The 27,415-nt window shown below is 43.4% G+C and overlaps 1 protein-coding gene across 3 annotated transcripts in view; it reads left to right on the top strand.

The window, feature by feature from the left end:
• The window catches only part of KCNQ1 (potassium voltage-gated channel subfamily Q member 1), a 285,672-nt gene extending 259,295 nt beyond the window's left edge, over positions 1 to 26,377 (top strand). For all 3 annotated transcript variants that reach the window (XM_081840773.1, XM_081840772.1, XM_081840771.1), the window contains one exon: positions 25,250 to 26,377. In XM_081840773.1, coding sequence (XP_081696899.1) covers positions 25,250 to 25,447 — 198 coding nt within the window. In that variant the 3' untranslated portion in view covers positions 25,448 to 26,377. The remainder of the gene's footprint in view (positions 1 to 25,249) is intronic.
• Positions 26,378 to 27,415: the final 1,038 nt, after the last annotated feature.

The following is a 27,415-nucleotide window of genomic DNA, read 5'->3' as shown; positions in this document are numbered from 1 at the left end:
CGTACAAGAAATCATGGAATTTTTTTACTCCCTTCACAGTTGCCAGACCCTCCTTGTCGATTTGCGAGTAGTTCCGCTCGGTTGCGTTGAATGTCTGGGAAAAGTATGCCACCGGTACCTCTCTTCCATCCGGGAGTTTGTGTCCCAGGACAGCACCGATGCCATAGGGCGTAGGAATTTGTTCATTCCCCCCCCAAAAAAATATATATAGTCTGGCCCCCCACAAGGTCTGAGGGACAGTGGACTGGCCCCCTGCTGAAAAAGTTTGCTGACCCTGTTCTACACAGAATGGACGAAAACACAAGCATCTGCAGAAAAACAGTGGTGCTTCTTACATGAGCTCAGTCAATGACCATGACTTGGTGGGTTGGGAGCTGGAGGGATGGTGAAGTGGTAGTTTCATACCTAACTGCAGGGCCATTCACGGGGAGTAAAATTGGGAGGCTCCTGCTCTAAGTTTCCCAATGGCAAGCGTGCTGTTGGGTCCTGCAAAGTTCAGTATTGTTGCAAAGCTTTTAAGTCTCTATATGAAGCTGCTGGAATTTGGAGCATGGTGCCATTAGGATGCTGATGACTTCCAGCTTTACTTTTCTGTATAATCTGAATCAAGTGAGGCTGTGCGGGTGATATATTGTTGTCTGGAGACAATGATGGGTTGGATGAGAGCCAATAGACTGATGGGCAGTTATCATGGCCAGGAGCTGGGGAAATGTCCTGTTCCTGATGGGGTCACACTCCCCTTGAAGGATGAGGTCTGTAACTTGGGGGTACTTGTAGGTTCAGCAATGTCACTTGGGGGTTCAGGTGCTTTCTGTGACTCTCATGCTGAGAACTGCCGTCTTGATTTAGCTAACTCCTGTCTTTCCTTTCTGAAAATCACCTTGCTTCCTGCTTCCTTCCCCCATTCTTAATAACACCTCCTGCATGCTACGCCTCTTTATGGGCCCCCTCACCCAGCTTGTCCAGAGTTTTGGGTTGGGCTGCCATTAGTGTGCTGATGACACCCAACTCTATCTGTTGATGGATGGCCATCCTGACTTGGCCCCAGACACACTATCAGATGTTTGGAAGCTGTGGCTGGATGGGTACGTGGGAGCCGGTTGAAGTTAAATCCTTCAAAGACAGAGGTCCTTTGGCTGGGTTGGGACGAAATGGGATGGGGGGGCAACTCCCATCTCTTGCAGGGGCAGAATTAGTGCCAGCACCGTACGTTAAGAGTTTGGGTGTAATCTTCAACACCTCCCTTTCCATGGAGGCACAGATTGCAGCTATAACAAAGGCAGCATTTTTTCATCTCCGCCAAGCTAAGCAGTTGGCTCCTTACCTCTATCGCCCTGACCTAGCCACTATGATCCACACAACAGTCACTTCCAGACTTGATTATTGTAACTCACTCTACGTGGGGCTGTCCTTGAGACTGACTCAGAAACTCCAGTGGGTGCAGAATGCCGCGGCGAGACTCCTTACGGGGTCCTCGCTGTGGAATCACATTCACCCAGTGCTATACCAGCTGCACTGGCTCCCGGTGGAGTACAGGATAAGGTATAAGGTGCTGGTTTTAACCTTTAAAGTCCTATACAGCCTAGGACCCTCGTACCGCCTCCCCTGGTATGTCCATGGAGGACCTTACTGTCTTCAAACAAAAACATCTTGGAGGTCCCCGGGCCACAGGGAGGTTAGGCTGGCTTCAACCAGAGCCAGGGCTTTTTCGGCTGTGGCTCCGATCTGGTGGAACGCTCTGTCACAAGAGACTAGGGCCCTGTGGGATTTGACATCTTTCCGCAGGGCCTGCAAGACAGAGCTGTTCCACCAGGCCTTTGCCCAAGGCACCGCCTGACCCCCTCCTTTGGTAATCCTCACAGAACTCTAGCCCAATGGTTGCCATTAATTTGATTTGAACTGATTTTAGAATGAACTGATTTTAGAATGCTGTATTACTTTACTGTTGTTAGCCACTCTGAGCCCAGCTTTGGCTGGGGAGGGCGGGATATAAATAAATAAATTTATTTATTTATTTATTTATTTATTTATTAATTATTATTATTATTATTATTATTATACATCTATCAAAGTGATAAGTGACTGAGAAGGTAATCATAGACTGATTGTCACTCATCAGAATGCCTCAACCATAGTATACAGTAATATTTTCACTTGCAATATGAGCTTTGCTTTCTACAACACACAGATTTCAACATTAGGTAAGATGAAGGTGAGAAGGAAAGAAGCAGGTGAATAATACAGTGGTACCTCGTGATACTTACCATCCCCTTTACGAATGCTGCGGGTTACGTACTCCGCTAACCTGGAAGTAGGTGCCCCTTGTTGCGACCTTTGCCCTGGGATGCAAGCGCGGCAGCAGTGGGAGGCACCATTAGAGAAAGCGTGCCTCATGTTATGAGCAGTTTCCTGTTACGAACGGACCTCCAGAACGGATTAAGTACGTAACACGAGGTACCACTGTACCAATGTAACAATGCTGTACTAAAATGGTATGCATGAATACAGAACAGAAGGCTTGTTTGATGTTATCTTCCCTTTATTTTTTAACATCCATGTGGATGTAAGTTAGGGGAAGTTCACAAATATATTTTTTTTCTAGTCCTTGGGGATAGTAGTTTCCCTAAATTAAATAGTATTGTCATTTTTTCCTGGTTGGTAGGCTCCAAACAATGTTTATGCACTGCCAATGAAACACGCCATAGAAAAGGGGTGATTAAGTGAAAGAATCATAATTATTTTTGGTCTGCCTTTTTGTTTTGTGTACCTCCTGTAAAAGAGAGTCCTTTGTCCATTCTTCTGTCTTAGAGATGTGTTGAGAAAAGGAACAAATTAAAATAATAAAAGTTGTTTGAAATTGTGGAAAAAGAAGTTTAAATATGTTTGTTTGGTTGCAACCTGGAGTAGAAAGTGAAGCCTTAAGCACAGAGTAGAAAGGAGATGATTATCAAGGTTCTCCTTTATCAGTTCTCTGAATCTGTAAACATGCTGTGAGCTAACGTGTTCCAACAAAATAGTTTAACACTTCTCAACAAAAGAGACAGCTTTTCTTTCTTCACTTCTCTTCACTCTTAGTGGAGTGCTGCTTTTTTTCAACAACAGCAGTTCTAAATTTTTCTCTGGAACAAGTTCGAACAGGTTCATGAACTGAGAGAGAGGGAGAGGGAGAGGGAGAGGGAGAGGGAGAGGGAGGGAGAGAGAGAGAGAGAGAGAGAGAGAGAGAGAGAGAGAGAGAGAGAATATCCCTCTGGCCAGATAAACTGCTTGTGTTTGGAAGATGCTTCCCCAGTGCAGTAACCCGAGCCAAGATGTTCATATTTATTTACATGTGCCATGGAATGAATACATAACTCTGCTATGTTACTTGTGTTGTTCTTCACACTTTTTTTTAAAGAGATACTGTACACTCAGGAAATAACAAAACTTTTAGAATCTGCACAAAACGATGGCCAAATGATTTGAAGTCTTGCGTGTGGCTATGAGGAGGAAATTTAGCTCTAAGAACTCGGCCAAACATGAGTTTGGAGCACTTAAAAGCGAGGCTTGCTATAAACAGTGTTCTAGTACCAGTTCTTTAAATGCTACAGAATAGGAGCATCTTTGACCATTTAAGTGCTGCTGGTACTCTGACTACTGCCACTACCAGACATTGAAATAGGGTTACATTAAATGGTCAAGACAAGGGTGGGAAGAATTTCAGGCTGACAGTAAGCAGACACAGGTGAGGGCCAAAATAGAGCTAGTGCCTTGTGCATATCACCTAGTGTTAAAAGCAGAACCCTCAATTTACCCCATGCTTTATGAGTGAAAACAGAAGATGCTTGAATAAATATGGTTTTTTTTATGTTCCAGAGCCAGATTCCTCTTTATTAGGAAATAAGGTCAAGGATTCTTGAGTCAGAAGAGGCATTTCATGCAAGGCCAATCCCAGAAGCACTTCTGCAAGACAAGGCCGTAGTGCCACTGCCCATCCAGGTCAAGGATGTCACACTGCTATCCTCAAAAGAAGCCCAGTATGACCCAAGTCTCCACTGCTCCACCAGAGCAAAAGTCTGATGGAGAGGGCAGAGCCTCTTTAACGGAAGAGGCACCTTTCTGTGAAGGTAGAGCTTGTAATTGGGACAGAACTGCAGCTCCTATATAGGGCTCTGTCTAAGGTTGACTGTTGCCAAAGCAATATCAGAGTCCTACATAAAGCAGCTGTGATTTGTGCCAGTGGAGGTTAGCCCTCTCATCAGAGCAGGCTGCTCTCATCACCTGTAGTTTGGCCCACAGAGGCACATATGCACTGGCTCTAGGTGCACAATGTCTTGGACTGGTTCAAGGCACATTCGCCCCATAGGAGTTGGATCTGCAACAGAGGTAGCGGTAGAAACCAGAGGATACCAGGAAAAGAGGGTGCTGTGAAAATGTGGAGGAAGGTAACAAATTAAGGCAGGATTAAATGCTGTCTGCTGCCCCATTACCAACCACACTTCCAAGTCTGGTGAGAAAATAGTACATAGCTGTCAACTTTTCCCTTTTCTTGCGAGGGATCCTATTAGGAATAAGAGAATTTCCCTTAAAAAAGGGGAAACGTTGGCAGCTATGGATAGTAGGGCTATGACAACTCATACCTGAAAGCTTTGTGCTGCAGTTGTGATGGAAGTTGAGAAAGAGAGAGCAAGAGAGAGCAGCAGCAGCACTTTGAACACACAAGGTGAGACCTGGGGGGAAATGGAAATGCAGTCTCTTGAGGGAAATAGTGTCTGAATATTATCAGTACAAAATAAAGGAATGAATGGGCTTGGCACATAGGAAGGGTGTGGGAGGGAGACAGAATCTAGCATGGAAGCACTCCTAACTGCAAATTTGAATGGCTTTCAGAGGGGGTCGAGATCTTTACATAACTCTTAACAGAACGCAAAACACAGTTTTGAAGTTACTGCTGGAAAAGTAGCGTAGTTCTGCTATATGAATATTACCTACTGACTGTTACGTGCACAATGAAACAATTTCACAAGGGGGCGGGAAATATCACAGGCAAAACAATGAAAATAATTTGGAGACAGTCAAGATTTTTTTCGAACAGTACACATTGTATGTCTGCTGGAATGGTCTGAGTTTACACTGTATTGTAAATACTGAATTCAAACATAGACTAAACCAACTCTCTTTGTCCAGCCAACCCCACAGGGTGCTGGTAACTCCTGTCCAATTTAGCAGTGGAATTCAACAGTATTGTTCCACTTGTTGATGGAAAATGGAAAAATGTATTTTAAATTTGCCCTTTCTTTTAACTGTGGCATGAGATGTTGCTTAGTGAATGAATAATAAATCAAGCACATCATTTGCAGAATGAATGATGGGTATAGCTACCCATATAATCTGGCTGTGATGTAAGGTTTCGCCTGCAAAACAGATCAGGTCCAGTGGAAGAAATGTATCTTCTACAATCAAGGCTAGCATATACTCAGAACTGTGCAGCACCATATCCAATTCTTCATGAATGTTGTGTTTATTCTGGTACAATGGTACCTGAATTACAGGGGCTTTTTCATTGATGTTTTTGGGAGAATTATATTGTGGGTTTTGATGCTTTTTTTATTAAAAAAAAAACCACCTTTGTTTTACACATAAATTTTCTCTGCGTGCTGCTCCCCCCCCCCCCCATTATTCTGTATAGGTGTGTCCTAATGTTCAGGTTTAGTCATGTCTTTGAGACATGTTTTTATAATTTTGTGCAGACTTGCTGTAAAGTAAATTAGCATTTTTTGTGGCTGTGTGGGGCATATCACAAAATGGCTGCTGTGTGGCATGATATAAAACAAAATGGCTGCCACATCTGAAAGATCAAAGAGAGAGCGGGGGCCACAAAATGCTGCAGCTGTTGAAAGAGGGGGGCCCATAAGACCATCAAGTCCAGGATCTAAAATTGCTTAACTGCATCATTATGCCATTGTCCTTTATGTTTTGCACATCTCCTAGATTTTGCAATGCAATTCTTGACTTTTAAAAGGTAAAGGTACCCCTGCCCGTACGGGCCAGTCTTGCCAGACTCTGGGGTTGGTGCGCCCATCTCACTCAAGAGGCCGGGGGCCAGCGCTGTCCGGAGACACTTCCGGGTCACGTGGCCAGCGTGACATCGCTGCTCTGGCCAGAGCCAGAGCCAGAGCCAGAGCCGCACACGGAAACGCCGTTTACCTTCCCGCTAGTAAGCGGTCCCTATTTATCTACTTGCACCCAGGGGTGCTTTCGAACTGCTAGGTTGGCAGGCGCTGGGACCGAACGACGGGAGCGCACCCCGCCGCAGGGATTCGAACCGCCGACCTTTCGATCGGCAAGCCCTAGGCGCTGAGGCTTTTACCCACAGCGCCACCTGCGTCCCTTTTTGGCGTCCCTTTGGCTTTTAGAGGGGGTGAAATAGCAAGATTGATATAAAATGTGCATATTTCACTCTTATATCCTTATATTGGTTATATAATGCACATTTTAGGGGAAATCCATACAAAAATAAAACTATTTTTGGTACGTTTCTTAAAATTGCAGATATGAAACTCACAAATGAACGCATATAAAACTGTCATGGACCAGAAATAGACTGATCATATTAAACTTATATAAAGATTTATGCCTAGCTAACCATTTAGTTAATAAAGTAAAACTCCAGTTACCGGTAATTGATTTAAGATTTCTTTAGCTAGCTGACAGTATTACTCAGGCCTTCTACTTCAGCCTATTCCCTCATTCCTCCCTTTGAGTCCCATGTCTGCTGCAGCTGGGTGCCACGTCTTATTCCTGGAATCTGTTGATAGCATCAGGCACATTAGAAAAAGGGCAAATATTGCTCAAGAGCTGTCTGCTTGCAGTTTGACCAATCCCATTCCAGCTCTATGTGGCATCATATTCATTATGGCAATGCCATCTGTGCTGGGGGTAGGCTTGATGCCAGTTTAATCAGCAATTGGCAAGCAGACACAGTGGAGTGAAGGTAAGGTTGGGCGTTTGACCGGTCAAAAAAGGCATTGTCAATTGACCTTTCAAATATTGTGAAATAATGCTCAAGTCTCTTTCTCGCTCTCTCTTTTAAGTATTAATAGGCAGTCAGTTTACTGATCAACAGATAATATTTGTCCAGGTAGTTTGCCAACATGCCGACTCTGAGTGAGGAGCAAAGTAGATAAGGTAGGGGAAGCTCTAAGGTAGGCCATACCATTCTTATACCTCGAGTTAAGAACTTAATTCGTTCTGGAGGTCCGTTCTTAACATGAAACTGTTCCTAACCTGAAGCACCACTTTAGCTAATGGGGCCTCCCGCTGCCACCGCCCCGCTGCTGCGTGATTTCTGTTCTCACCCTGAAGCAAAGTTCTTAACCCGAGGTACTATTTCTGGGTTAGCGGAGTCTGTAATCTGAAGCGTATGTAACCTAAAACATCTGTAACCCGAGGTACCACTGTAAAGCAGGGGTGTCATTTAGAGAACAGAACAGGTAGATGAGAGGGGCGTGCTGAACTCACATTTCCTCTCCCCCGCAAAACCACGTCTCCCCACCAGTTTTCTCCCAGTGGGGTTCCATGACCAGAATTAACCCCCACCAGGGAGACACAGTTTGGGGGGAAAGCATATATACAGCGGAAAGGAGCAGCCAAGCATAATAGGACTCAATTTCTTGACTTTAAGAAAGCCGACTTCATAAAACTTAGGGAAGTGCTGGGTGAGATCCCATGGACAGTAATACTAAAAGAAAAGGGAGTTCATGATGGCTGGGAGTTTGTTAAGAGGGAGATAGCACAAGCACAACTTCAGGCAATACCAATGAGACGGAAACATGGAAGGTGCCTAAAGAAGCCAGGGTGGCTATCTAAAGAACCTTTAACTGAGTTAAGATTAAAAAAGGATGTGTACAAAAAATGGAAAAGGGGGGAAACCACCAAAGAGGAATTCAAACAAATAGCCAGCACGTGTAGACACAAAGTCAGAAAAGCTAAAGCACAGAATGAACTCAGGCTTGCTAGAGAGGTTAAAGGCAACAAAAAAGGCTTTTATGGGTATGTTCGTAGCAAAAGGAAGAACAAAGAAACAGTGGGGTCACTCAGAGGAGAAGATGGTGAAATGCAAACAGGGGACACAGAAAGGGCTGAACTCCTCAATGCCCTCTTTGCCTCAGTCTTCTCCGATAAAGAAAACAATGCCCGACCTGAAGAATTTGGAGCAAATGATTCAGCAGAGGAAACACAGCCCAGAATAACTAAGGAGATAGTACAAGAATACTTGGCTAGTCTAGATGTATTCAAGTCTCCAGGGCCAGATGAACTGCATCCAAGAGTATTAAAAGAACTGGCAGATGTGATCTCAGAACCACTGGCAGTCATCTTTGAGAATTCCTGGAGAACAGGCGAAGTCCCGGCAGACTGGAGGAGGGCAAATGTTGTCCCTATTTTCAAAAAGGGGGAAAGAGAGGACCCAAATAATTACCGCCCAGTCAGTCTGACATCAATACCAGGGAAGATTCTGGAGCAGATCATTAAGCAAACAGTCTGTGAGCACCTAGAAAGGAATGCTGTGATCACCAATAGTCAGCATGGATTTCTGAAAAATAAGTCATGTCAGACTAACCTGATCTCGTTTTTTGACAGAATTACAAGCCTGATAGATGAAGGGAACGCAGTGGATGTAGCCTACCTTGATTTCAGCAAGGCATTTGACAAGGTGCCCCATGATATTCTTGTAAAGAAGCTGGTAAAATGCGGTCTTGACTATGCTACCACTCAGTGGATTTGTAACTGGCTGACTGGCCGAACCCAAAGGGTGCTCATCAATGGTTCCTCTTCATCCTGGAGAAGAGTGACTAGTGGGGTGCCACAGGGTTCTGTCTTGGGCCCGGTCTTATTCAACATCTTTATCACCGACTTGGCTGATGGACTCAAGGGCATCCTGATCAAATTTGCAGATGACACCAAACTGGGAGGGGTGGCTAACACCCCAGAGGACAGGATCACACTTCAAAATGACCTTGACAGATTAGAGAACTGGGCCAAAACAAACAAGATGAATTTTAACAGGGAGAAATGTAAAGTATTGCACTTGGGCAAAAAAAAATGAGAGGCACAAATACAAGATGGGTGACACCTGGCTTGAGAGCAGTACATGTGAAAAGGATCTAGGAGTCTTGGTTGACCACAAACTTGACATGAGCCAACAGTGTGACGCGGCAGCTAAAAAAGCCAATGCAATTCTGGGCTGCATCAATAGGAGTATAGCATCTAGATCAAGGGAAGTAATAGTGCCACTGTATTCTGCTCTGGTCAGACCTCACCTGGAGTACTGTGTCCAGTTCTGGGCACCACAGTTCAAGAAGGACACTGACAAACTGGAACGTGTCCAGAGGAGGGCAACCAAAATGGTCAAAGGCCTGGAAACGATGCCTTATGAGGAACGGCTAAGGGAGCTGGGCATGTTTAGCCTGGAGAAGAGGAGGTTAAGGGGTGATATGATAGCCATGTTCAAATATATAAAAGGATGTCACATAGAGGAGGGAGAAAGGTTGTTTTCTGCTGCTCCAGAGAAGCGGACACGGAGCAATGGATCCAAACTACAAGATAGAAGATTCCACCTAAACATTAGGAAGAACTTCCTGACAGTAAGAGCTGTTCGACAGTGGAATTTTCTGCCAAGGAGTGTGGTGGAGTCTCCTTCTTTGGAGGTCTTTAAGCAGAGGCTTGACAACCATATGTCAGGAGTGCTCTGATGGTGTTTCCTGCTTGGCAGGGGGTTGGACTCGATTGCCCTTGTGGTCTCTTCCAACTCTATGATTCTATGATTCTATATGCAGGAAAGAATTTGGCCCTCCCTTCCAACCATCCTGAGCAGACCAAAAATACAATAATTATTTCACTTCTTGGTACAGTTAAACAAACTCAGGATGGCCGTTGTTGCCATCAATGACACAAACCTGAGGGAAATGGGATTGTGTTTTGATATTTTACTTTGTTTTTAGTTCACAATTGAGTCAAGTCCCTCCCCTCCCCTCTTTCATTTCACTTTGTGATTGGCAGTGCTTTCGAAATGGTTAATTATAGCATGTAGACTGCTTGAAATGAGCTTAGAAATCTGAAAGGGAGGTTTCCTTCATTAACTGAGAAAGCAGCACACAGTCTATTTGATATGAAAAATAGTCCAAATTACAGTCGTATTCATGGCCTGCTGGAATGGTGGGGTTGTTTTGGAATTTTTTTGTGGTGTTTGCAGAGGACTCTTGCCAAGAAACCATTCTCTCAGGAAATGATAAATGGCAGTTTTGAGACTTGAGTGGCCTGCACTGTATGTCTTCGTAACTGCTGACTCAATCATGTATATTCCTGATGTCTGTCACATTCTGAAAATGGGGGATTTATGGTCCTGATTCACAAGCCCATTATTGTTCTGCAGTTTGGGGCTTTTATATGTCATCTCCAGAGTGTTTGTTTTAAATGCCTTGCAAACAAATTTTTAAAATGACTTCTTGCGTGAGTGAATCCTTGTGAATTTAACTCTCATTTTCCAAGAATGCTTTGTAGTTTCTTTAGAGAGGTTTCGCTGCAGATAAAGCCTATTCAGATAACCTTTCTCGCTCCTCTCTGTGTTCAGGGCTGGGTCCAGATATATGTAGGCCCCTTCCAGCAAGACATCTTCCCCTACACTGTGAATCCATGCTAGTCACTTCTCTGATCCTGTGTCTAGCTTCCTCTCCCTCTCTCCTACATGCCCAGGGGCTGAACTAAGAATTTTTGGTAGAGACATGGCTGCTGTGCATTCAGGTGATGAGCCCATCCTACAGTGACAGAGTGATTCTTTATGTTCTGTCCAACCAGGTTTGAGGAGGAAAAGGGAATGGTGATGATAATGACCGAAGTACTAAAGTAGATTCCCAATTTAAACCTCAATCTTTGTGTTGCTTTCTCACTTTCAGAAACGAGAATTTGCTAAGCAACTCTTATATATGTAAGTTGAGGATAAACACATTTTCAGGAGTCCGGCACCCTTCAGAGATACTGTAGTCTAGAAAGGGACTGATCTTTCTTGATACTGAATGTATTTCAATTAATTTTCTGTCTGTCAGTTTTTGGTGAGTTCGTGAGTTGACTGCCAGGTCAGATTTGTTTTGACGTATTTTATCCCCTTACCTGATCTCTATAGAATGCAATGCTTTTCAAAATGGCAACTAATACTTAGATTTTAGGCCCTTTAAATCAATCAGGATGTGAATAAACATTGCAGGAGATGTTGATTGAGCTCTAGAACTGGAAGTGTGGAGTTCTGTAGAGTCACAGCATTAACTAATGCTGACACGGGCTTTGAATAAAACAAGGCATTTTTCCCAACTAGTCCTCATTTTGCAGGACAACCTCCATCTGGCAGTTTGTAAGGTTATCCTACCTTTCCCTGTTCACTTTGTAAAGTCTTCACCGGGGCTTCCTGTGCTGTATAATTTTGAGCGCAATTTTGAGGTTGAAAGGCAGTCAGTGAAGCACTTAAGGATGTTTGCATATTTGATGCATGAACAGTTCCATGGACATGCATGATGCCAGTGGGACAACTCACCTGCTGTGCTTGATCAAAGCCTTACTTAACGAAGCACTCCCTACAGCCTGTAAAGCTCATAGGGATAGTTCGTTGTTCAATCGAAAAGGCATCGCTCATAATAACTATACTTGCTTGAACTTCCACTTCATTTAAATTTCCCCTGCACAGTTTTAATGAGCGTTGCACCGTGGATATTTTGCAGCCTATATGTGCCAAACTACTGGATCCCTTCTTGCCGTATTTCCATGCGCCATGTAGTTTGTAGGGGTTTTGTTTTTCTTTCTTGTTTCTGCAGAACTATGGTAGTAATAGAATACTGTCTGTCTCCTGCGGTGGCTGATTTAAAACTTTTGCCACAAATGGTGACCCCCCCAAGTTAGCGGTAGGCCTGATTAGTACAGGTGTTCGCTATATGCACAAAAGCACTTGTAAGCTGTGGGTCTCTTGGCAGAGGTCAAGTTCATGTCATCTTCTACACATGGAAAGCTTCTTTGTCCAGCTCTGATATACAAGCCTGCTCCAATAATGAAATTAGCCATAGAATTGTAAATAGACTGCAGTTGGGGGAGAGGGGAAGGAAACCTCGTGTTGACCTCTTCTATTATGTAATCACCGCTGTGCACAGGAGTTGTGGGCTCTGCTTCTATTGGCAGCTGAAGTATTGTTAGCGGGAATTTAGCCTACAAATGATCCAAAACGTTCTGGGAAAGTAGACGAATTGTACTAGGAAATCCTAAAGCTAGCTGTAAAGCCTTCATGGTAAGAAGAAGAAAAATACCCCGTGCTTTTCTTAAAAGCATCTTTTTTAAAAAAAGCTAAGTGATGACACAGTTGAGAAGTGAACTCAAGTTCAAACCTCAGCCCATGTTTTCTCATATTGGTTACCTCATTCATATATCTTAATCATTCAAGGGCCCATGGGGAGATGAAGGCCAACTTGCCAACTCCGTACCTCTCAGGAGGTGCTCAGAGTTTTGCATGTCTATGACCCAAGTAAGAATAAGCCAATAGTTTGACACACAAAAATTGGTGGTAAAATCTTAGGCTTGGAAACAAATTCAATTTAAGGTGTAAAAGATTGATTGTTGCACTTTGTGTCTGAACATGCACATTTCTTTTGTGTTATTCTCATTTCTGATTGAAAAATCCTCAGGTTTATGAGGTCCATACACCCCTTTCCTCCTTTAATGTGACCGTAAGGAGGAGTTGATAAGTTTTTACTCGTGTCTTCCATTAACTGAAGTTTAGCATTACATCTAAAACCTAATCAGTGGTTAATTTTAACCATGGCTTGAAGCAAGATAGCTTTATCAACTATGTTTTGAAGTTGGCTTTTTTCATTAAACCATGGTTAAGACTACTTCAGTTTGCTCATGTTCAGACATAATGCTAAAGTGATATTAAAGTTTAAAACTGAAGTGTAAACTTCCAATATTCTTGAAGGGGGAGAGAGGGGACAGGCAATATTTTATCCTTACGTCTGAATTTGCTACCACCTTCTTAGCCTAACTTTCTGATATAAATGTTGTTTTCCCAGCCCTACCATCCACACTTAGGCATGGACATCTGGGGGAAGGAAGCATAGACCTCCTGGAATCCTACTTACGCAGGATCTAAATCAGGCAAACTATGGCAAGTCATACTTTGAAGCCACAATTTGAACTATATTTACAAATCAAATTAGAAGCCATTCCAACCGCCAGTTCAGACATCATGGCTCACTATGGTTAGAGGAAATTCAGAAAGGGAGAAGGAGAATCATCATGTGAAAGAGAAGGGAGTGCCCAAGGCTACAACACATTACCCATCCTCCAAAACATTTGTAGATTTGTCTGAGCTGATAAATTGTCATGCACTGCTGGTTCCTGCTTACACAGTTATGAAGATTATTTTAAAGCCTGAAAATGATCCTCACTCCATAATAACTTCTGTGATTGTCCTGTATACAACTCCCATAACATTTTCCCATCCCAAAACAGTGGATAAATATTGACATATATGGAAACATGTGGTATACTACTGAATAAGCTGCTTGTCAGCTATCATTTTGAAAACAAAAGGTTACATTTTCCAAAGAAAAAGTATGGTTGTTTCAGATTCCCTCCTTTGGCCACTATGAAAGCCAGTTGAGCATTGTTGTTGTTTTCCCCCAGGAGGTGCATTTTCTAAACCAGCCTTGCCCAACCTAGTGCACTCCAGATGATGTGACTGCGGTTTCCACCATCTCTGACCATTGGCCATGATGGTGGTTGTAGTACCAACAACATCTGGAAGGGACCAGATTGGAGAAGACTTCTCTAAACTATTTGACGCGGGGGTGAACCTTACAGATCCATGCAGTAGTGTTAGGGTCCCTTCTGATATTTCCTCTAGGTGACAAGGGGGCTTCTGCAGAGTAACTTCCCATCATGCCGCTCAGTAATGTCAGAATTCTAAAGTGGTGTGAGAGGGCCCCCTGTCATGGCTCATTCCCTCACCAAAGTTGCCCTTTGAGGAACAGGAGCAGTGCTTGTGTGAGAAGAAGCAATGCGATTACCTCCTCCCACATGACCACAAACCTCCAGTCCAATCAAGTAGTAGCATATTTATTGATATTTGCATTTTATAGGCAGGAAATTGTAGGTGAGGGATGGAGACTTGCCTCTGAAATTCATTGCTGAAAACTGAGGTATATTTTGGTCTCCCAGGCCCATGCTTCTAATATTTATTATTTATTCGCTCCTTACTACCCTGCCCTCTAGGGCAAGCCCTCACAAAGTAGCTTAAATTAAAATGCTAAAAGTAATGAAAGCATGGAATTAAGAACTTGTAATAAAAACAGTAGCCAATAAAAGTTTGTGTGTGTGGTGTGTGTGTACATACATACATACATACATACATACATACATATAGGACCAGAGGAAGAGAGAGAGAGAGAGAGAGAGAGAGAAGAGAAATTCAATAAAAACCTCAGTAGAATTTTAAAGTCTTTAAGGCCCAGCCTGCCTAAAGGTCACAAAACAGAGTTTGGGATGTGGGGAGGGATTTCCTCAAGAGGGAGGGCCACCACTGAAAAATGTAACCCAGTGGACCACTCTGTCTCTCAAGTGAGGGGAAATGTGAATATTCATCTGAAATATTGCCTGCTCCAAAACAGCAGCAATGTCTCAAGGAAAGTTTGTAAGATAAAATCACAACATGAGACGAAGAGCCAGGGGCATGAAAAGACTGCACTGCTTTGATATTTCCTGTTCCTTTTTGCCATCAATTCATCTCTGATAATAAAGCACTGAAAATTGCTTTTGTGGAAGGGGACTGCAAACCATCCAGTCCAAATCTCTGCCCTCAGGCAAGAGCCGTTAATCCACATCACAGATTAATGCCACTGCAAATGAACACCTATCGCCCATCAGAGTATGCAGAAACAAACTTGGTGACCTCTGGCACAAGTGCCTGCCCCATTCAAAGAACCTCTAAAGGGCATTCATTTTGTAGGTTCCAAGTGCAGCCTGATCAGTGGGGCATGCTGCCACTGGGAGTAAGCATGTTGTAGGCACCTCCCATATGATCTCCCCAGTCTATATAGATTCTGGACTTTGAAAGTCATCTAATCTTCCTTGCTGTATTATATTGTATTGATTTAATTAGTGTTTTTATAGTTGTTCTGATTTTGTGTGGAGTGCCCTACCTGGGTGGATGGAGCAGCCAAGTAAATTTCGTTGTCCCTGAGAGGGGGCAATGACAATAAAGATATTATTATTATTATTATTATTATTATTATTATTATTATTATTATTATTATTTAGTGGCGTGGGATGCAGCCATTTACCAGCAGAAGCTCCCCCATAAGCCCACCAGCACAAAGGACCAGAAGCGGAATGTGAAGGATGAGCAAACCAGGTCTCACTAAATGAATTGTGTAATGCCATTTTCCACTGAGAAGACTACGCCCCTAAAGTCACATTTTCACTAACATTTCAAACAAAAACTTGCGCTGCTGCTTGTAAAAGGGGGAATCGGGCCAATCTGAAGGTGTAAGAAGCCTGTTTATATAAATAAATAAACAAATAAAGCCCGCAGAGTTAAACCTTCTTCGTTCCTCTTTAAAAGCAACACTGTTGCCTGAGCGTAGTGAGATGTGAAATATAACATATGCAGTGCTGAACTGAACCGACGTGATACATGGCATGTTTGCTTTAAAAGACGGGAACAATCTCAAATCTGGTTTGAATTAAAAAATGTATGTGCGAGACACAGAGGGAAGGCGGGGTAGGGGGCAGCCATTGTCTTAGCCAGCATCTAATAAAATAACTGTTTGAGAAGAGAGGGAATGTCTGCCTTGTAACAGCATAACTGTTAAATGCATCAGATGAAAAAAATGTATTTATAGCACTAGAGACCTGTGAGCGTTTTATCTCATTCTTTTCAGTCCTTTTTTTAATAATAATAAAAAAAATCTTGGCATCTCCAGGACATACTATGATGAACCAGAACCAGAACAGCTACTCAACGGTGAAATTATCAGCAGGCACAGGCAGGGGGTTATTAGTCATAGCCTTAGTATCACACTGGAATGAGAGCCAAGGATTCAAGAAGCGTAGCAGTCCATTTTGGAAGGGAACCAAGGTGTGTGCGTGCACACACACACACACACACACACGCTTACGGTGAGAGAGGCTTTTCAGAGGTTCTTTTATTCCTGCTAGAGTCACTTTGCTTTTTTGTTAACCCTAAGTATTCCAGTGCACCAAGTTTGTAACAAGAAACAAGAGTTGAAAAGATGTTGCCGCTGAATTGCAAAACCTCTCACAGCAATCAAAAACAAGTGGTGGTAGCTGTTTTAAAAATCTGTAGTAAAAGTAGAAATACTTTAATTAGCAAGGAGTGAAGGAATAGGGAAGCATCCTCCGCCTTGCTGCTTCTCTCAGGAAATTCACATCAGTTTGCTGGAGTAGGGTTGCTTCCAGGCAACCTGCGTATTGAACATTCATCCTGCTTTGTTCGCAGGTAGGTTAGATGATGTTGCGTCAAAGCTAATGTTATATCCCACACTTTCTAGGCCTTTTTCCTGTCACTTTCCTGATTGCAAACAAAACCTGATATTTTGGGGAAGCAGGTTTGTTGTGCAATGCCTCCCAATCAGCTATAATTGTGCAGCCTGAATTTGCCAGTATCTGATTGAATCGCACCCAAGAATAGCGAGCGTCTGGAAGCACCCTATGCTTTTGTGCCCCAAATGTCATTCTGTCCTCAGTGGAAGGAGCTCTGACACAAGACATGTGGTCATAGGGAACTACTTAAGGAAACAATATGATCCTGGTTACATGTAAGGGACTACGGGTTCCCAAGCAGTGACTTGACCATCTTTAGGAAGATGTGGTCCAGCTTCTCTTTATTTATTTAGATGTGAATGGAGAACCTGGGACATCTTTGATGTATGATGTTTCTTTGCCACTCCTTAGGGCCACTTTATTTGTTTGTATGCATTGTTTTTTAAGTGTGCATATGTATTAGGAAGTCATGCTCCTATAGAAAGTTGCCCAAAATGTAATGTGTGTCAGACAAGCCTTAGAACTGTTTTCCTATACCCTAACCAATGAATAAGGTGCATGGTAAATTATAAGTTACATTTTTCAAATATTTCGGCATTGGGGCAAATAGCATTGGAGCTCTTTACGCAATTGTGTCCTGGCTCTCCCAGTCAGAACAGGAACTGGAACCCATGAGGCTTTTATTTTCAGACTAGAGTGGTACATAAGGCAGTCACAGGTTGCAAGAATCAGTGGTTACATGAGAGCTGAAAGGCATAGCTAATCACGAGCTAAGACATTGAACAAACAAACAACACACACCCTGCAACAGCCTTTGGAAGGATGGGGCAGGCACAGCAGTTAACATGGCAAGCAGCTGGAGTCCCACGACTAGACAAGCAAACGGGCAGCCCTTCGAGTGAGCTGGCTAGGTGAGGTCTGTGTGTGCTGGCATTTCCATGTCCTGGGTTATGGAGGCGAGGTGGGGGGTTCAGGTTTGCTCCCAGCTGCCTCCCCTGAGAGTGAGGTTCCTGTGTAAGAGGGGAATATGCTGGAGGTAGCTCCTCATCTGGAAACACTAGGAGGGGCATGTCTGGAAAGGAAGTAATCAAAGGCACCCCTGAAAGTTTGCCTGAGCCTCTTTCAAAGGACAGATCTGTACCCCCTAACCTGCTGGGACCCTCTCCAAGGTATTCCACATTTAACTTCTCAAGCTCCTCACACTCCTCCTCAGGTTCGGACCATCCGTTCCACAGGACTCATGAGGGGCGGCTTTGCTCATGATTACAATAAACCTTCGGGGTTGGTTCGAGAGAGTTGATTTTTGAGACATGGCTGAATGGCAGTTGCTCGTCCTCTTGGGTTTCAAAGTACAGGCGACTCTCAACTTATGCAGGGGTTATGTTCCGGGGATAGTGCATAAAGCCCAAATTGTGTATAGTCAAAAAACATTGGGTGCAATGGAGGGTGGGATTGCCCTGACACCCACCCCCTAGTTGCCCCATTTTATTTACAGTCGTACCTCAGAAGTCGAACAGAATCCGTTCCAGAAGTCCATTCGACTTCTGAAACATTCGAAAACCAAAGCGCGGTTTTTGATTGGCTGCAGGAAGCTCCTGCAGCCAATCGGAAGCCACGGAAGCCGCGTCGGACGTTCGGATTCCAAAATAATGTTCGAAAACCAGAACACTCACTTCTGGTTTTCAATCATTTGGGAGCTAGAACGTTTGACTCCCAAGGCATTCAGGAGCCGAGATACGACTATTTATTTTTTAAATTGCCCAGGGCGCAAAGCTGAATGCAAACATGTTAAATGCACGTAAGTTTTGAGTTACCTATATTCTTGGAAAAGACAGGTACGCTTTTCCAATTAGCATCACATGGCAATGGTAATAAGGCACAATGCACAGTCCAAGCTACAGCCACCCACCCCGCCAGACACACAGGTGAGCAGGGGGCAACAGCAGCTGGGCTGTGAAGATCAGATGCAGTTCACAGGCTCATCAGACCTCTAAAGTGGGTTGAAATGGGTGCTTGCTTTCTATTGGTGCAGATGGTGGGTGAGTGGTGTAATGCCATAATGCCTTTATCCAAGTATGGATAGTAATCTGGAGGAGCAGATACATAACAGGTGTGTGAGAGAGAGAGTTCATGCATGTGTGCATTTTAGTGACATCTTGTATGAAATATTGACTGCTAAGAGCAGTATAAGAGGCACTTGTTCTAATGTTACTCTCATTGGCGTGCACTTAATTCATCTTCTAAGTATAAATGTTTCAGTTGAAAGCGCTAAAGAATAATCTCTTGCCTTTTTGCTGTCCTTCCCCCCCTCCCCCTCCATTAAACTGGCTGCATCTAGAAACTGTGCTCACCCACCAAACCATAGATGTTGGACAGCGTGTTAGCTTGAGTATTCCCATATGTTTTCCGTAATGTTTGATTTATCTACAACAAGATTCAGCCACTAGTTGTAATTATTTGAGGACTCTCTGAAATGGGAGATTAATTCTCTAAGTGCCATGTTCCTTTGAGTACTTTGCACAGTGTTGTAATAACCACCAAGGTATGTCTCAAGAGTTTCAGCAGAAAGCGAAGATAGCAAGATCTCAGAATACTTCCTTTCCTTGCTGCCTTTTATCTTCATCCGACTCCTTCCATAACTGTTTGAGCTGCTAACAGGATTTGCGGTCTCAAGAGTGAACATGGATGGGGTGGGTGGGGGTCTACCTCCACATTTTTGGGTCCAAAGGACTTTGTATGAATAGAGAGCTTACACTTACCTTGCATGCTTGTATGTGTGAATCCACAATCAGACAAGTGTAAGCCAGCTGCATTCTTGCTGCAACATAGGGACCCAGCAGTGACCTTGACTCCAATGGGAGTTGGGGAAATCAGATGAACGGCATATGCATATTTCCTTTGAGGCAAGCCATAGCAGGGAAGCCCAGGCACTCTCCATGCTCCCCCTCAGACTATTGGCTTGTTTGTTATAATTAAAGGCTTTATTCCAGAATTCACTACAGGACACCAGCATAGGTTGGGTTACAGGTTGCCAAGTCAGAAGGCACCTCATAAGATGTTTTCCCAACAGCTGACACTCCTCCTGGGCTCTTCTTCTGAAGAGCAGTGTAGGAAGAGTCATTTGTGAAGAGTCTTTTGTGAAGATGTGAGTCATCCCAAGCCTTGGAACAGACTCAACCAAGCAGATGGGCAGTCCTCTGAGTAAGAAGCGCCCAGTCTGTAGAGGCCGGTACAGTTGCCTCTACATACGGTACATCCCTGCAGATGGGAGCAGCAGGGACAATGGAGCCAGCTCACTGTCAGACTTATCCCTAACCACCTCCCATGAGGGGGTGGGGTGCTTCACTAACGGGGAAGTTCTGGAGCCATGGCAGCTGGCTGGGACACAGCACTTGGACTACCTGATGACACAGGGGCAGGTCGCTCTCTTGGCAATCCACTCAGTCCCTCCTCCACACCCGAATCACCACCTCCCAATCCACTGGGCCCCTCTCCAGGATCTAATGCTTCTGACTTAGCATCCTCCAGCAGTATCTGAGACAGCAGGCCAGATAATGGGGCCCAGGACAGACTGTGCAGCTGCAGGGGAGAACAGATGAGGCTCTCAGAAGGAACAGGTGACTGCTGGTACTGGTCTTCCACCACCACAGTTGCTATCTGAGATGGTTGCTTCATGTGCCCATTGGTAGGGCCTGACTATCCAACTCCCCTTCCATCAAGACAGAAGTCCATTTTAAATGATAAGTAGGTGCAGAACCTACTACCATTCAGCTGCAACTGAACATATGGCCCATTGGATTTGGAAAACAAAGGCTTCCTAATATGCTGACACCCATAGGTGTGCCTTATTTGCACTTTAGAAACTGTCAAATGTTCACTGCAGGATTCATCTGTTATCTCAGGGCAAAATTTGATTTGATGAGTAAAGGAGTTGTATTGATTTGCTGCAGGGAAGCACTCTTTTCAGTGGAGTCATTTTGGTTCAAAATTCTATGAGACGTCACTGAGCAGCCAAAAGAAAATAATGAGCATTGCAGATCCAACTAATCTGATTGTGGAAAAGTTGCAGGCCCTTTTAATATGACACATGCAGCTGCCAAAAACTGCTTGCTTTTGCATTTTACACAAAAGAAGCAGATCAGTTTGAATTATTTTTATATTTTATTGGTATGGTTTGCTGTTTTCACTAAAAAGCTCAGAGCTGTCCAGAGGAGTTGATATTACAGCAGAGTCAGCACTTTTTTCTGCCTGCCTTGCTTTTATTACACCCCTGGCTTTGTAGCTAATTTTCTAATCAAGTAAATGTGTTTGAAAGCCTGACTCCTAGGGAAGTGTAAGGTATGCTAAATGTAAGGTACACTAAATATAGTTCCAACTTGTTTAAAGAATATGGCATCACTTCACTTTCTGTAGGTTTTTTTCCGGCACAGCATATTAACGCTCTCTTGGGCTTCGTATGAAGCAAGCGCCTATGTGCTTTGTTCATTGTGTAGCATTGTGAGAAAACCAAATGAATAAGAGGTGCCCAAACCCAAGTCTGCAGGAGCCTGTTGTGGCAAAACGATAGAAAGTCCTGCAGCATCTTGCACACTTACCTGTGAGGAAGCAGCACTGAGCATAGTGGGACTTTCTTCCAAGTAAGCCTGCATACTATAAATACTATCCCATAATATATTTGTTAATCTTCAAGGTGCCATGGGTTTGGGTATTATGTATACAATGGTACCTCAGGTTAAGTACTTAATTCATTCCAGAAGTCTGTACTTAACCTGAAACTGTTCTTAACCTGAAGCACCACTTTAGCTAATGGGGCCTCTTGCTGCTGCCGCTGCGCCGGAGCCCGATTTCTGCTCTCATCCTGAAGCAAAGTTCTTAACCTGAAGCACTATTTCTGGGTTAGCGGAGTATGTAACCTGAAGCATATGTAACCTGAGGTACCACTGTACTGTATAAGGAAGTCTGACTGCACATTACATATAGCCTTGTGAATTTTTTTATTAAAAAAACTAACTGATGCAGCGAGTTGCAGGAGAGGAATGATAATGACAATATTTCTTGTGCATTTTGAAACTGCTTCCTTCCCCCCTTTTTTGGCTCCCAGGCCCCTAAATAGTGAACTGCATATTTAAATACAGTAAAAACAATGAAGCAGTGCTTTAAATCTTCCATTTATCTCTATATATGCACATCTATGCATGCACAAACAGCAAAATGGCAGTCGGGATAAAAATAGTCTCCATTATCATAACAAGCGGGGGAGGGGGGAAATTCCCCACCACCAAAAGGAGGAAACCAAAGGAGGTTAAATAGCATGTAGAAGGACTGCTGAACTCCATCCATTTTCCTGACCAGAAGCCACCTATCAACTGTTTTGTGTCTTGCCAAGGAAATTATAGGTACCTGTATATATCCTGTATTGCCAGGGCAGGGGTTGGGGAAGCAGCCTGGGGGAAAATTTTGAGTTGAAGAATGTCTAGAAGGGAGAGTAAGATAGGGAATATTTCCATTTTTTAATAAAAGAATAAGACAGAGAAAATGTACCCATTTGTTTATGTTATACACAGTTTGGCCCTCGGGGGCGGAGAATGACTAATTCATACATCTCTTGTTTTGTTTGTTTGTTTTGTTAGAGTCGGACATGACTGGCCCGTACGGGCAGGGGTACCTTTACCTTTTACTTTTTTGTTTAATTGCAGTGCAATATGCAGGCACTAACATCAGCATATTGTTATTATTAATTGAATTTATATACCGCCCTATACCCGCAGGTTTCAGTAGGGATGTGCAGAATCTATCTTTTTGAGTGGGTCCTGTCATCCTAAAGGTGGTGCTCCTACAATCCAGTTAGAAGGCTTTTGGGTGGGTGTTGGAAAGCAATTGTGGTTGGGGTAGAGTTTCCAATGGCAGATTAAGGGACCCAGTGAAAGCTTGTTTATCCTAGCCTAAAACTGCACAGCTTGCTTAGCAGGCACCGTTCCACAGGACCTCCTGTGGTACCTAAAAGCACCATCTACAGTTCATGGCTACTCTTATTTTTCCTGAAGTGCAAGTTGAATAGATTTCTCTTACAGTCATTTCAACTACGTTAACTGGCTTCCTTATTATAGGGCAAGCAAAATAATTTCTGTTCCATGGGGCTAGTATTTCTTACTGTACCATCTCACGGCTTAATCTGGGGTTAGGAGTTTGAGGACTGCAGTCTTTGTCTTGTATTGGGGGTGGGGGGGGGCAGGGAAACCCAGCTGCAGTGCATCCACCAGCACCTCGTATTTTTGTGGTTTCTGTATCTGCTTCCCAGCAAGTGTCCAAATCATTTGACAAAAACAGTCTTCTCTTTTGGCCGAGAAATATTTGAGCCGTATTTGAAAGGATCCAGGTTTGTTGATGTTTTTCAGACTTATTATCTTTCGGTGTCCTGAACAATACTTGGACAATAACCAGACGTGAATAGATTGATTTCTCTGAAGCTGGAGTTTTAGCAGCTTCAGTACCTTTCATGGGCTTTGCTAGGGAGGCGGGGAGAGGTGCTGCTTTCTAAATTAAGGCTAGATTAGGGGTAACTTCTGCATAGACATAGTGCAGCATGAAACCTGTAATTTAGGTTGCTAGTCAGTAGTAGTAGTTGTTGTTATCATTATTAGGTGGCCTGCTGTTTTTGAATTGAGCATGAACTGAACAGCCTGCAACATTGACTTCAGCAACATTCTCATTGGGGTCTCGGTCTCTCTGTTACACACACACACACACACACACACACACAGACAGACAGACAGACACAATGGGACATTTAACCCCTTCCTTTCCCTTGAGCAGCAAACAGAGGCTCTGAGAGTTCTCTGCCTGTGCACTTTAGCTGCTACTGTAACATAGCCTGTTGCTGTCTCGAGTGAGAGAGTTGGAGATAAATGAGAGGATTCCACCAAAAGCAGCTGGTGCAGATCATGTTAGCGGAAAGTGTGCTTAAAAGCCTTTGGTCTGGCTTAAGTGGGAGAAAGCAGCAGAGGGGCATAATAAGTTGGTCCTTGGGGACTATGCTTGAGCCCTTTTGCTACTAATTGCCAATACCTAATCTATGTAATTATTTCTGACATTTAAAAAACAAAAACTGTTGTACTTTGTCAAATCTGCAACAGTTTTTTTATGTCCAGGCATGGTCTCTCTCTCTCTCTCTCTCTCTCTCTCTCTCTCTCTCTCTCTCCCCGTGCCCCCACCCCCGGTCCCTTTAGGTTCCTATTATCGCTAGAATTAAACAGAAACTAAATCCGGGCATGAGAACATTAGGTGCCCTTGTCACACTATATTGTCCGCAGCACCCATTTTGAGATAAAAGGAATCCTTTCCTATGTGAGTGGGCAAGGAATTAGCAGGGCTTTTATTCTGCCCTCCCCTCTCTAAAGTGCCAGCCAGCACAGCTAAAAGTGAAATAGAGGGGTAGAATATCTCATGCCAAGTAAATCCTGGTACAGATTATTCTCCCATGCTCTCTTATCCTTTAAGAACAAAGGAAGGCAACAGGAGCTAAACGTACTCTCCATACTGCTATTCAGTTTGTGAGGTTCCACAAATCCCTTGTTGCTGGGATCATGAAAAATTCAGTCTTCCCAACAGACACTCCTTCGTCACTTCCCAATTAACAGCATTTGTTTTGATATTGTAGATCATAGCTGAAGAGGTCAGTCTCCTCCCTACCCACCCACCCACCCCTGCATGCCAACTTTTGTTCTGGCACTGCTGCTATTTGTTCCAGGCCTGTAGCTCCACATTTTAAAATGAATCCCACTGAAGCAGAAGGCTGCAGCAGCGGCAGCAGCAAATCTAACAGATCTGCTGTCATGTATAGCTCTGCCCGCCGTACATCACATTCTAAGTTTCGTTAGTTGAAGTACTTTCTATTCACTGTAAGTTTAATAAATAACAGGTTTTGCACCCGTTTCATTCCAAGTCATCTTTTCCCTCTTCTTACGTCACAGGCATGTGTCCTGAAGAAAAGAGGGTTTGCTGTGCAGCTTGCAGCCTTCTCTCACACTGCAGCAAAGAGCATGTCTGACTCTGAAATGGTGTGGGGTAGAGGGTTGTAACTTGGACGTCAACCTTCCCACGGACTGTTGCCCGCATGCGCATTAGAAGAGTGCTCAGGTTGTTTGTTTATCAGGGCAATCTGGCACTGCAAACTTTTCAGTGGTGCTTTATTTCTTTGGAAGACACACGCACACAATGAGCTTTGTCTGAATGCCTAGGCAGCCACATCTGTGTAGTGTGGTGTTCATATGATGTGTCCCACAGCACTGCCAAAACAGTCAATGGGATTACATAAACAAGCGGCTTTTGTTTGCTACTCCTCAGTTTTGAAACTCCCTTTCTGTTGGGAGTTTCCCCAAAGACGAACTGTGAGCGTTTTTCGAGAAGTGACAAACACATGCTAATTCACATAGGGCTTTGATACTGAATTCTAAGCAGGGGTGTATTTTAGCAGATGGTTATATTAATATCATTTTTTTGCATATATGTAAGTCTTATGAAGGTGGCCAGTCTTTCTACCCAGAGGACCAAAAAAGTTCTCAGCTCAACCGTGACATACATTTGAGCTAATTCTGATTTTTAAATCTCTGTCTTGAATCACAGCTTTTTTCACTCTAAGATTCTGAGTCGGTTTTTGTTGTTTTTTTGTCTTTTGTAGGTAGTTCAAATGGATCAGAAGCTGAACCTCATCACAGACCTGCTGCAGCACCTGGTTTCCATCCAGCAAGGAACCCAGGGCAGCAACAAATCATCTCACAGGCATGATGTTAACGCTGAGCTCTTCCTCTCCAGCAACACCCTACCTACCTATGAACAACTGACAGTTCCAAGGAGAATCCAGGATGACATCTCCTGATGTAACAAACAGCCCTTTTAATTGACACTGAATGTTGTGAATCTTGATGGGGGTTGGGGGGAAATTAAAGCTCATATAATCAGCCATACAAGAATTAAACAGGCCTATTGAACTAACGTTACTAACCTCAGATGCATTCTTCCAAAGGCAATTATACGGACAACCACAAAACCTTAAAACTCCACCCTGTGTTGATTATCAATGGGGTACTTTCAAAAGTCCTGTTTTTATTCCCTGTGTGAATAAACTCTCCTACTGTAATTTGTCGCTACACTGAAAGACCAAAAAAAGCTAACACAGGCAAAATGTCAATCGCTTTATGTGCTTTCTTTATTAAGCACTGTTGCTGCTGTAAGCAAGTTTCTGAAGTCCTGCACAAACACCCTTGAAATAGTTTGAAAACTCCACAGCAGCTATGCTTGGTGGATGGCACCCTATGGCTCTTCAATAATGATGATACTTGAACATAGATGGTCATCTGTGTATTCTGTTTATGACTCTGCTGATAGCAATATCGTTTTACTAGTTAGATTTTAAAGGAAAATAAAGTATGTGGGTTGTATCATATAAACATACTACTGTTGTTCTAAATAATGGCAAAAGCATGCATTGAGTGATTTCCCGCCCATTTTCATTTTTAGCCTGTTACATAAGATAATGACTATAATTTTTTTAACCAAAAAACCCCCACCTTTTTCTTCAGGGATGAACTAGTGCTTTAAGCCTAGTACAGTAATGTATGTAAAGAAAAGCAATGTCTATTTTATTAAAATACAGTGATTTCATGGGGATGCAGAAATATTGCATGGGGGAAATTGTTGTTGTTGAATCATACTTTGCTGCCAAAGAATTTATATGTAGTATTTATCATAACCATCTGAGTGTGTTTGTCCTCAATGAGCTTTTGGAATTTATTGCTTTTTATATTGATGTGGGTCTAGTCTGTTTCTCAATGTACTGTAACTAAGCACAGGTCTAGAGTAACTGGATCTTGTCGATAAAGGGCTTGAAGTGGCAAGTTGGGGAAAATACTTAAAGCAGCTTTGGACCTTATGGAAATGCTCTACCAGCCTAGTTTGCAATCACTTCTATGTTAGCTGGTATGCTCCTCCATAATGCCCAAAAGGAAGGAGTGTGCATGCCCCGCTAATGCTAAGATGCACATACACTTCAGCCTCTTTGGCTGTAACAAAGAGGCACTGCTAGCTAGATATTGAAGTGCCTGGCAGTGCGCCTCTATAATGCCTGAAACTTCTGTATGCACCAGAGAACTGGGAGGAGCAGGAGCCACTCATCCTTCTGCAAGCCCTTCTTATTCAGGAAAAGAATATATGATCTGCATATGCAACAGATCAGTATCAGTATCACAGATACGATGTCTGTGCTGTCTCGCTTCATTGCAGACATAGCGCTTTACAGTGGAGTTGGTTCACATGTGTGGTGAGTCATCAGGTGCTGAGCAATCAAAAAATGTATGTGCAAAACTCAACCAGCCCCCCAAGGGAACTAGAGAAAGAAAGTGGGTTTGATGCAATTTGAAGACCGCCCCCCCCCCAGTATGTGAATTGACAGTGAATTCTACAAATTCGCTGTAGAAAATTTCTACAGCTACTTCTGCTTTAATGAGCACAATTGTAGGTTTGTACATTCTGCAGCAAGGAATGAAAAATTTCCCTGGCATAGAATTTCAATTCTATTTCTGTGGCCCTGAGTAAGGTACTTAAATATATGGTACAATATCAGGGTGATCAAGCCAAGCAAGCTGCAGCTGAAACCACAGGGATTCTGGGATATTCCTGATAATCTAGATAGAAAATGGAAGGCAAGCCCTGCTACTCATTCCACATAGTTGTGGTATTTTTTAGGGGAAGGACTGAGTATGAAAGAGCTCTCCTCCAACCTTGGCTATGATTCTGCTATGCTTTTGTGAGCATAGCATGCGTGCCCACATCTCAAGAAAAAGATTGT

The sequence above is a fragment of the Podarcis erhardii genome (genome assembly GCF_964252035.2).
Source record: "Podarcis erhardii genome assembly, chromosome: 1".
Lineage (NCBI taxonomy): Eukaryota > Metazoa > Chordata > Lepidosauria > Squamata > Lacertidae > Podarcis > Podarcis erhardii.
This window is presented reverse-complemented; position numbering and strand designations above follow the sequence as displayed.